The sequence below is a fragment of the Erythrolamprus reginae genome, chromosome 2 (genome assembly GCF_031021105.1).
Source record: "Erythrolamprus reginae isolate rEryReg1 chromosome 2, rEryReg1.hap1, whole genome shotgun sequence".
Lineage (NCBI taxonomy): Eukaryota > Metazoa > Chordata > Lepidosauria > Squamata > Dipsadidae > Erythrolamprus > Erythrolamprus reginae.
Genome location: NC_091951.1, coordinates 92,959,549 through 92,971,226, shown reverse-complemented (window position 1 = coordinate 92,971,226; position 11,678 = coordinate 92,959,549). Strand labels below are relative to the sequence as shown.

General features: G+C 40.8%; 1 protein-coding gene across 1 annotated transcript in view; it reads right to left on the bottom strand.

The window, feature by feature from the left end:
* Positions 1–353: 353 nt before the first annotated feature.
* LOC139158486 (semaphorin-3D-like) overlaps positions 354–11,678 on the bottom strand; it is a 36,813-nt gene continuing 25,488 nt past the window's right edge. Inside the window, exons 11-17 of the mRNA XM_070735799.1 lie at positions 11,030–11,252; positions 7,888–7,976; positions 5,162–5,203; positions 4,397–4,554; positions 3,382–3,446; positions 1,324–1,457; positions 354–1,106 (exon numbers count right to left, since the gene is read on the bottom strand). Of these exons, the coding sequence (XP_070591900.1) occupies positions 675–1,106; positions 1,324–1,457; positions 3,382–3,446; positions 4,397–4,554; positions 5,162–5,203; positions 7,888–7,976; positions 11,030–11,252 (1,143 nt within the window). The 3' untranslated portion in view covers positions 354–674. The remainder of the gene's footprint in view (positions 1,107–1,323; positions 1,458–3,381; positions 3,447–4,396; positions 4,555–5,161; positions 5,204–7,887; positions 7,977–11,029; positions 11,253–11,678) is intronic.

Genomic DNA, 11,678 nt, shown 5'->3' with positions numbered 1-11,678 from the left:
CCCTGAGTATCTGGGTAGGTCACATGAGGTCTTGGTCACTACCTGGAAGTGATGAGGTCCCCTTGCACCAGGTTACCCCTATGTAGTCTCTCATGGTTGGTTGATTCTGAGGTGTGCTGATGTTGAAATGCCTGCAGTGACTCCTGGAACATGTTCATAATTATACTTTTATTTTTTGGAAATGACTTGTTTTACAGGCTTTTTCAAGGTTGCCTAACTTAGATTTAGATTGATTCAAATGAATTCCATTATACAAGGGGAAGATCTTGTCTTATTAAAAGCAGATACCACACACTGTAATGGTCATTGTTTATTAGAAAAAAGAAAATGAAGAGGGTTGTACCACATGTGCTACAATGTATACTCATAAACCTCGCTTGCTCATTTCACACTTGGGCATAATCTTGCCATGAGTCAGTCAGTATGATCCGAGACCACCACGTTCCTTGCCATGGTACAGTTTCCTTGGCTGCCCAAGAGGAGGGGGAAAAGTATCACCTAGCATTTCAGATGTGGGAAGAAGAGATTGGCTTTCTTGATTTTGGAAGCAGGAGCCAGACAGAAGATCCCAGTAAATATCTACAAGTGTGCCTGGATAGGACTGAGCCGCTTAAGAGACCAGTAGAATCTAGTTAGAGAGCCCATTTAGATCTCTTGTGTCAAAGAGGTAGAATTCAAACCGGCCCTTCCTTTCTCCGGAAGCCTGGCTGTCGACGTACTCGGCCTTTCTTGCTTTCTGGATGCTGCTGCTGCTGCTGCCACCTTGAAGTCCAGGCCTTTTGCCTCAGTCTTTTCCTTTGCTGCAGAGCGTTGCAGAATTCAACTAAATTAGTACCAGGTGCCCAGGAGTAGCCTTTGTACGGAAGCTGAAGGCCTGACACTGGAGTGACGCTGTGGTGGTTCTCTTTGGTTTCGACGTTCTTGCCAAACCTAGAGGTTACAGCCTCCATGGCCTGTTGCCCTATGATGCGCAGCTTATAGTAGGTAAGGGTTTGAGAAAAAGAGCTGTCCATTCCTTGGCACTGATAAAGCCCAGCATCCTGTTGGGTCAGCCGATTAATCAACAGCCCTTGCTCTAAGACTGAAAAGCGGCCTGTGCTCCCAACCTGAAAGGAAACCAGACAATGGTCAATCGGCTTGCCAGCTACAGCCACAGAGAAAGAGACAGAAGAACCTGCAGCTACCGGGGTGTTTCTGCATTTAAAGCGTCCATCCAACTCAGCTTCCTTTTGCAGCACAACAACGCAACTCTGGGTCCCTGTTGCATCCTAGGCTCCAAAAAGACCACCCAACCTCTCCATTAATTTTGCTTTTCCCCAGTACCTCCTCCAGAGCTATTGTGTTGCTGCGCTGTACTAGCCAACGGATCTTGGTTTGGGGAGAAAGTGGATGGCACTCAAGGAACGTTGAGTTGTTTTGCACACCAAATACCACTTTCTCTTCTGCTGTGGGGGTGCCTGCAGGGAAACAGCAGGGAGAAAAATATTTTAACGAGTTTTTAAAAAGAAAACAAGTACACTGCTCAAAAAAATAAAGGGAACACTCAATGCATCCTAGATCTGAATGAATGAAATATTCTCATTGAATATTTTGTTCTGTACAAAGTTGAATTTGCTGACAACAAAATAAAATTGATTGTCAACCAGCGTTGCTTCCTAAGTGGATAGTTTTGATTTCACAGAAGTTTGATTTTCTTGGAGTTATATTCTGTTGTTTAAGTATTCCCTTTATATTTTGAGCAGTATATTTTAACTCATCCAGGACACAACATTCGCTTTGCATGTGCCTCTGTTGGTGGAGCTATCCTGCCATCCCAGTGGAGAGCACACCTCTCCCAATTCCATCTAAAATTGTACTGAGTAGGGGATTGGACTACAAGACTTCCAAGATCTCTTCCAGCCCTATGACTCTATGATATTTGGACATGCCCATGCAAAGATAAGCTGATCCTTTAAAAAAAATGCAAGGTTTTTCCCCCACTGAATTCTGAAATTCTTTTCTGAAGGGTTTCATTTGTTTTCATATTTTCTGTTAATAATTTTTTTCCAGAACATATTCTATTTAAAATATTCACAATTTGCCTACCCATGGGTGGCACAATTTATATGGTATTTTTTGTTCAGCTTATCTGCAATTATATGCAGGTAGTTTAAAAAGTATGCATGTACATCCTTGCAAATAAGCTATTCGGCAGACAAGTCAAACTCATTTTGGGGGGGATTTGTAAAATTCTTGGCTTAACTGAGTATATATAGTATTTATATATAAACTGTATTCTTTACTAAGTCTATTCTGAATTTTAGTACATAAGGCACAGTATGTCTGTCTTACAAAAACAAAGTAACAGAGGCAAGTTTATAATAGATGCTTAGTTGAGTCTTTTTGAACTATGTTTTTTTAATCAGCCAGATGCTCTGCTTTGCATATAACACTAATCCAAAATGTGTTAGTTTACGCATTTTACTTAAAGAATAAGTTGTTTGGTTTAATATGGGTGCATCTAGTCTGTGTTTAAACCCTTCCAGGTAATATTTAACTTTGGGCTTGAATTAATTTATACTTATAGAGCACATTTTCTAAAGCAAATGCATTTTCTCAAAGACTGGACAGATTTTTAAACATTTTTGCAAGACAAACAGTAAAGATGGGGGCGGTGACTGTACAATTAAACCTTCCCTTTTAGTGTGTGCACCATCTTTATTTTTGTGAACCTGTCCTGACAGGTGCCGGTGTCCCCATGCATCTTCCTAGGATTCAGCTCACCCTCAGATAAAGTCTGGAGTGTTATGTAGATGATCCTAGGCTCAATATCTGTAAAGAGGTTTAAGGAGGCAACTCCACTACAGTGAGAGAGGTATTTAAGGCTGTTGTTCTCCATTATATTATTTTCTCAACTCTGCAGGCTGAATTGTAATAAGCATTAATACACAGCATGAATCTCTTTTGGCACAGACATGAATACTTTTTTCTTGCTGTTGGCTGGTGGACCCCTCCCTCCACTCATGTCCAACAGAAACTTACTGGCACGAAATAATTGTAAGTGACATAAAAGGAATATAGGAGGGAATGACATTGTGGTTACGTACTCCTTTCAAAAGCAGCTGCAGTCAAGTAAATAAGCTTCCACATTCACTCAAACTTTCCTCCATTCCATCAGAACTGCACTCACAGGCATCCAAGCTGCTGTTCCAGTTGCTGGTGTTTTCAAAGATGAGTTGACAACCTCACCCGGCCCAGTCTTTTGAAGCTTATAATAACAAATGCTCAGAAAGAGTGGGAAGAGGAGCTGTAACAGGAATCTGCTTCCAAATGTTATCCAGGGCTCTTTGTACATTCTGATTGTAACTTCCTGCTGCTTCCAAGGAGGGCTCCTCAACTCACCTTTTGCAGCATCCAAGCACTGATTAATTGGATTGGTCTTCAGCACATTTGGGCACTGCGCTCGCCTGCAAAAGAGATGATTAATGCATGCGCTAAGCCAGCATATTCGGTGCCTTCTCAAGATGAACTTGTGAATTAACAGGAAGTGTAACCTGTACCGTGTGTCAAAACATAAGGAAAGGGCATTGGCTGCTTGAAGTCCCCAGTGCTCCTTTACCCAACAAGTTGCTCTACTATTGCTTTGTTCTACTTTGCACCAGATGGTGCATCTCCCTACATTTTCTTTTGTCAGCAAGATGGAACAAGAAACATCTCTCTCTGACCAATTGGTTGTGAAGCCTGATGATGATTACTACAGAAAATAAATGACAGTTAGATTGTCACACCTTCAGAGAAGAAAAAGTACCCAGATGGGGTGTGTGTGTGTGTCCTTAGCAGGAACACTCGGTGTGAATTCTTATGGATCATGTTAGGGAAAGCCAAAATGAGTTTGCATCATTTGTTGGTTACATGGGCCAAGGGGAATTCTGAATGGAATTGATAAATACATCTTCAAATATATGCATTGTTATTTTTTGTTCTACATTCAATAGACTTTGGGATGTTTAATCTGCAGAGCACTACACAAAATATTGCCAGGCCCAAATATTCAAGTTTCTTTTTAAAAAAAAATGGGGGAAAGAGCTTGAGTGATTTAAGCAGCAAAGTGAATGTCTTAACCTGCATATCCCTGAAAGCCTCTGAATACAGTAATTGAGTTGAATCTTCCCACAGATGGCCATAGAACAGAACAGCCTAACTTAATTAACTTATGAAAACTCAACACCCCCCCCCAAACCTCCCCCCCCCCCATGTTTACAAATCTGGAAATTTGCACCTGTCTTCCCCAACAAAGTTATATCACATTTATGGTGCTTGGAGACCCCTCCCCCTCCCAAAAAAACAATTAAAAATGCAATTCCTGGTTGCAAGAAAGAGGTCCATTTTTATAAGAGGAAAGGGCGAAGCTTCTCACCTTTTCTTAGTGAGCAGAACAGCCCTGCAGGACTTGCCATCCCAGGTACAGTATGGATCTCTAGCAAGGCAGCAGTCAACACAGGCTTTGCCATAGAGTTCACAGCGATACATGGAGAGTTGCACCAGCCCTTTGGCAGTGCTCACAAACAGCTCCTGCTACTCAAAGGACAGAGGAAAATTACCACCGTGCAACTTTTTGTTGGAATTTGCAGCCTCCCTTCCCCCACAAACTCTGGACAAAAACTTTACCTACGTTTCTCTTTGTAAATATTAAAATGATCTGTATTTAAACATGCCTGAGATAAACATATATCCATCCTAAGATAAAATACAGGAAATAGTATAAGGGCAGACTAGATGGACCATGAGGTCTTTTTCTGCCATCAATGTTCTATTTTTCTATCTGTTAAAAATTGCCTTTGAGCAATGAGTCAGGGGCCAGATTCCCTGAAGTAATTTTAGGGATTGGACAAAAAAATCCAAAACAAAACAACACAACCCCCAGATATTTCATTTAATGGAGTTAAAGCTATCTTTGTATAGTATATAACTTCCACGTATACAGTTACATTGATCACTTGTTGGTGATGGATATAATCATTTATCTTTCTACATGTGAAAAAATGGTTATTTGGGACCCTCTGGCAGGACCCTGGAGGTGGCTCTCAAAGTTAGAGGTTATGGGAAGATACCCCTAGGGACTCGTGTGCCCCTTTGCACTGAAAAAAATAACATGCAATTAGTATAACAAATACTGCCTTACCCGCTTTAGAGAAAAGCGCATGTCTAAGATAGCTGAAGGTACCTACAAGAAATAGAGAACAGCAGCCATTTGCAATGATACTCTAAATTCCATTTTGTATTGGATGCCCACATCCCTGGACTCCACACAAACTTTATACTGGTACCTGCTTCATTATCATGCTGACAAACAGAGGGTGGCAAAGGATTAAGGTTTATTAGACTTCTCTATTGCAGTGCCATTTAGTGGTTATCTGGATTTTTGTAGGGCTATAATTTATTTCTGCTCCTGAAAACTTTCTGCAATAGTCTGGGACAACTGGGGTCATTTTTCGGGCAACATCCATTCCTGGTCTGATGTTGCTTTCATACTCTTGGCCAGCACTGCAACAATGTCCATTTGGGGGGGAGCAGCAGAGGAGAAAAATGACAAACGAAAAGCAGCTTCTATTGGGGGGAAGCTGATTAGCAACACTCAAGAAAAAACTCCACCACAGATATCCTGGGTCCAGCTAACAAATCAGATATGATTTAGTTTCTCCAAACCCTAAAAGGAAAGAAAATTAGATATACCGTATTTTTCGGGCTATAAGATGCACTGGTGTATAAGATGCAGCAAGGTTTCAAAGAGTTAAGTAAGAAAATTATGTCCTTCCCAGGAGCACTCTGCAAGCCCCCCAAGCCCTCTGTGCACCCCCTTTTTTGCAAAAACACACCCCTTTTTTGCAAAAATGGGATGAGCAGAGGATTTGGGAGGCCTGCAGGGTGCTCCTGGGGACTGGAAGAAGGCAAGAATGCCCCTGTTTTTGCAAAAAAACAAAAACAAAAAGGCCCTGCTTTTTGCCCCTTTTTTTACAAAACCAGGGGAGTTTTTGCCTTCCCCCAGCCCCCAGGAGCACACTGCAGGCCTCCAAGCCCTTGGGGGAGAAAAAGGTGTGTCTTATACTCTGAAAAATACGGTAGTCTAATTTTCAATTGTTATTCTTTCGCAGAGGTATTGAGGATTCATAGAGGATTACAAAAGAGGCATTTACAGGAGGGAAAAACTGATTCTTACTCAGGTCTTGCAGAATGGGTCAATCTATCTAATGTTATCGGGATATTAGTTTTTTAAAAAATAACTGGGATTGGAGGTTTGTCATGAATTTATTTACAGTATAGAAAATTCTAATTGGTTGTTATTGGCCCTATCCACATCCCATCGTTCTTGTCCTTAAAATGGTGTTGATTCTTGGGTTACAACCTGTTACATTTTCCCCTTTTGAGTTTTAGCACCACAGCCCATAACGTGGAAAAAAATTATATATCAAAATACAAATACAGTGGTACCTCGAGATACGAGTTTAATTCGTTCCGGACCTGGGCTCTTAAGTCGAGCAGCTCTTATCTCGAACGACTTTTCCCCATAGGAATTAATGTAAATAATTTTAATTGGTTCCAGCCCTCAAAAAACTCACAAAGTTAGTCTAAATTATGCAGAAAGACATGTTTTTAATGAAGAAATGTACATGTACATATAAATGAATAACGAAGTTTCTTTCACTTAACTTGTAAACTTTCTTAAACTTTTAAATTTACATATGTTCAACTTCTCTGCCACCCAATCCTGTAGGACAGAGGTCCCCAACCCTTTTTGCACCAGGGACCGGCTTTAAGCGATCAAGAGAGGAATGGGTGAATGAATGGACGGAGGGTGGGAAGGAAGGAAGGAAAGAGGGAAGGGACAGGAACAGAGGAAGGAAGCAAGGAAACTTATGAAAGGGGAGAGTAAGAGAGGAATGAGTGAAGGGAGGGAGGGAAGAAGGTGGGAAGGAGAAAGAAAAGAAGAAATAGAGGAATGGAAGGTAAAAGAGAGAAAGAAAAAGAGCAAGAAAGAAAGAAAGAAAGAAAGAAAGAAAGGGGGAAGGGACAGGAACAGAGGAAGGAAGCAAGGAAACTTATGAAAGGGGAGAGTAAGAGAGGAATGAGTGAAGGGAGGGAGGGAACAAGGTGGGAAGGAGAAAGAAAAGAAGAAATAGAGGAAGGGAAGGTAAAAGAGAGAAAGAAAAAGAGCAAGAAAGAAATAAAGAAAGAAAGAAAGAAAGAAAGGGGGAAGGGACAGGAACAGAGGAAGGAAGCAAGGAAACTTATGAAAGGGGAGAGTAAGAGAGGAATGAGTGAAGGGAGGGAGGGAGGGAAGAAGGTGGGAAGGAGAAAGAAAAGAAGAAATAGAGGAAGGGAAGGTAAAAGAGAGAAAGAAAAAGAGCAAGAAAGAAAGCTGCAAGCACCCCCCGAGCCCCCCAGGCCGGCTGCAACCTTTTAAAACACGCGCGCCGCTTCGCAGCTGTCTCCTGAAGCCGAACGCGGAAGTTAGCGTTTGGCTTCAGGAGACAGCTCCTTGGCGCTTGTATCTCGAATTTGGGCTTGTAAGTAGAACAAAAATATCTCTCCCCTCCCAGCTCTTATCTCGAGTTGCTCTTAAGTAGAGCAGCTCTTATGTCGGGGTTCCACTGTAAATGATATTACAGGAAAGATTAGCTGGATTCATGACTTTCATTTTCACTCTCTATATATGTGTGCATGATACTTGATTGTTTTTATCAACATCATGCTTGGCTTCTTTATATCTTGACTTGACAAGTAATTACTTTGACTCCTGGCTCATGGATTAAATTAACTGCAGGAAATTGGACTTTTACAGGAAATTGGACTTTTGTAGACAACTCCAGCCTACAAAAGTTTTAAAGGTGATATAAGTATTCTGATTACCTTTGAAACCTGGATCTCTTCCAAGCTGATCTCCTGAGAGCCTCGGCCTTCTAGGTTAGAGATGCCTACCTTAAGCACTTTGCCTTCATCTATAAGAAGTTAATCAGAAGAATATGTGAAGAAGACTATGGGTGGGGAATACCTCCTTGGATTCTTGTTGCTTGGAATGATTAAACTCATTACCAGGCAGGAGATTCAATATGAAAGCAAACCCATCCCTGGAAGAGAACACTCATAGACTTAGAAAGAGATGGGCCAAAACAGATCTATTTTCCACATTCTTTTTCATTATTTTAGGACCACCTAACACAAGGAAGAAGCTCAAAACATTGTAGCTGCAAGATTACATCTGTGGATAATCTTATTCACCAAAGTGCTGGAATTATTCTGATTTCTGAGAATGCCTTCTCTCATATAGGTCTCTCTAGCTATGCAACTGAGGCTGTGAAGGATGAAGCCACTCCTTGTAGATTATATGTAGAATTATCCCAGGGAGGGGTCTGTTTCTAACATGCAGTATCTCTGCATGATTTTTTCAAGCCAATTTTAGAACAATTTAGGGGCAAACTGAACATATTTTCATTCATCAAAGCATTTGAATTATGTGATTTTGGTTATTTTCCAGAATGTTTTAAATTTTTAAAAGTTTGTAAACATTAATTTCATCTAATATGCTTTCTTATGCTATGTCATTCTGCAGGGACCACAATGCAATGAATGTATTTCAGAATTAGGATCATTTTGTTACTCGTTTTATACATTTTTCTACTCCTATCATAGCTTTTCTGGAGAAATAGTTCTGGGTTCAAGATTGATCGTATGTGAACAACATCTTTATGTCATTTTCTTTGCTGCGTTTTACGCCTTTGTGAAGTAGTCCTAATGTCAGGGTTCCAAGTAACACCCCAACATCTATTTTGTTAGGCATAATGCAATGAACGGATGCTTTTATATTTTTTGGTTGAAAAGGAAATTCTATCATTTTAGCAGTGTTTTATGTTTTTAATAGATTTTAAAGTGGCAGCAATTAATTGCTTACAATGAATTTGATGTCTTAGTGGCTCTGTGAATACTTCAATAGTCTGGCTCAAAGAGGTACCATTTAATTTCAATTAAACAAGGGAATTGTAACCAGGCCTCTGAAGCAATTAAATAGTACTGAAGTGCACAAACAATCCCAACTGATACCCTGGGCCAAGATAGATGTGTGCTAAGCTTGTAAATAAAGGAGAAGGAAAAGCAGAAATCAAAGCAGAACTGTATTGTTTTTCTGAAGCAATGAAGGCAGGGTGACACTGTTCATCACTGGGATCCTTCTACAACCATTGGAAGAAAAAAGAGTGGGGAGAAGGTAATTCCAGAGCAAAAAATGAAATAAAATAAAAATCAGGCAACTTCTTTAATTTTTTTAATCAGAGATATTGCTGCATGATGTAAGCTGTCTCCTGGAGATAGGAGAACAGAAGAGAAAGAAATGGAGGAAATGACAAATACAGTGATACCTCATCTTACAAACGCCTCATCATACAAACTTTTCGAGATACAAACCTGGGGTTTAAGATTTTTTTGCCTCTTCTTACAAACTATTTTCACCTTACAAACCCACCGCTGCCCCTGGGATGCTCCACCTCTGGACTTCCATTGCCAGCGAAGCACCCATTTTTGCACTGCTGGGATCCCCCTGAGGCTCCCCTCGCTGGGAAACCCCACCTCTGGACTTCCATGTTTTTGTGATGCTGCAGGGGAATCCCAGCAGGGGAGTCCCAGCAGTGCAAAAATAGGCGCTTCACTGGCAACGGAAGTCCAGAGGTGGGGTTTCCCAGCGAGGGGAGCCTCAGTGAAATCGCAGCATCGCAAAAACACAGAGGTCCTTAGGTGGGGTTTCCCATGGAGGGGAGCCTCAGGGCAATCCCAGCAGTGCAAAAATGGGTGCTTTGGCTGGCAAAAGGGGTGAATTTTGGGCTTGCACGCATTAATCGCTTTTCCATTGATTTCTATGGGAAACATTGTTTCATCTTACAAACTTTTCATCTTAAGAACCTTGTCCCGGAACCAATTAAGCTTGTGAGACAAGGTATCACTGTACAAAGATTTGAAAGTAGAAGTAGAATGACTGTGGCAAAAACAAAGAAGCAGCAGCAAACATAGCCACCCCAAGTTTTCGTAGAAGGGCGGCATACAAATCTAATAAATAATAATAATGATGATAATAATGATAATAACAACAACAACAACAACAATAATAATAATAATAATAATAATAATAATAATAATAATAATAAGCAAAAATACATGTGTGCAATTCCCAAACTTTTATGCCACCAGGCTTGGGGTGATTAGATCTCAGCCTCCTGGCCGACAAATGTTTGTAGGGCTGTTGTTTGAATGGGTATGACTGATTTTTAACATAACTGGGGATTTTAGATTGTTTGCTTAGTTTTAATTAATTGGATTTAGCTATTGCATTTGTTGTTTCTTTTTATATGTTGTAAGCCGTCCCGAGTCTTTGCAGAGGGGCGGCATATAAATCCAATTAATAAAATAAATAATAAAAATAAATCTGGAGATCATTTCAACACCATCTGTGTTGACAAAATCACCATCAGTCAATTGCAGATGGCAGCATTATTTAGAACAGCTTACATCATGTAGCAATATCTCTAACACCATCAGACAATAACTTCCTATGCTAATTTGGGGGGAAGGGCTCCAAAGGTGTATAAAAATGCCAAATCCTGTCTAAACATTTGTCTGACTCTGCCACCAACCATAATAATGGCAGTGGCAATGCTCATACTAACAAAACAATCAAAGATGATATGATTTTCCTTCTATTGTACAAATGTAAAGGTAATGCTTCCACAAGTAGTCTCTCTCAAATCATCATCAACCAATTGTTGCCCCATTTGTTGCATCTCAACAACAGGCTCAGGTTCAACTCACCTTTATTTTAAAGTCCCAAGCAATATTTGCTGTTGAAAGTGAGTAATCCTAGAAAAACCATAGTGTTGCTGATCACATGAAAGCATTTTGAACATGGAGACTTGTACACTTAATGTTCTCCTCTAGTTTTTTTCTTCATTTTCCTTTGCCTGTTGAACAAGTCAAACCACATCCCAAATCATGACTTCAAAACATCTACCTGTTCCAAGGAAGAGGACATCAACGTGTCCCGCCTCTGTCTCCACTCTGTCCACCAACAGATGCCGGATATTGAAAGGCACATTGACTCTAATCAAAACAGGCTTCCTGTGGAGTGGATAGATGGGGTCCCACATCAGATGATGAGTACGCATGAAGCTAATCACTTCATCAGGGAAGTCCTTGGTTGACTGCAGGAATGGGTCATATGTTTCACTGGGACACTGACAGGAAGGACATTGAAAAAAGAATGGTGCAGAAGTATTAAGTATCACCCAGCATCTGGTGAGGCCCCACAGAGTTGGTCTTCTCAGGGTCCCGTCAACCAGACAATGTCGACTGGCGGCCCCTAGGGGAAGAGCCTTCTCTGTGGGGGGCCCCGGCCCACTGGAAACCCCCCCCCCCGAGATTCGCCCTGCCCCCACCCTCCTTGCTTTTCAAAAAAGTTTGAAGACTCATCTTTGCCATCATGCCTGGGGCCATTAGATCTCTCCCCCCCTGACCAATGAAACAAATGTATTTAGAATGATCTATGGATTGAGTGAATGAGAATTGAATGTTTTAAAGCTTATAGGATGTTTTAAAGTCTTTTAACTGTTATTAATTGGATCAAATTGTTTTATTATGTATTCTATGTTTGTTATGAGCCA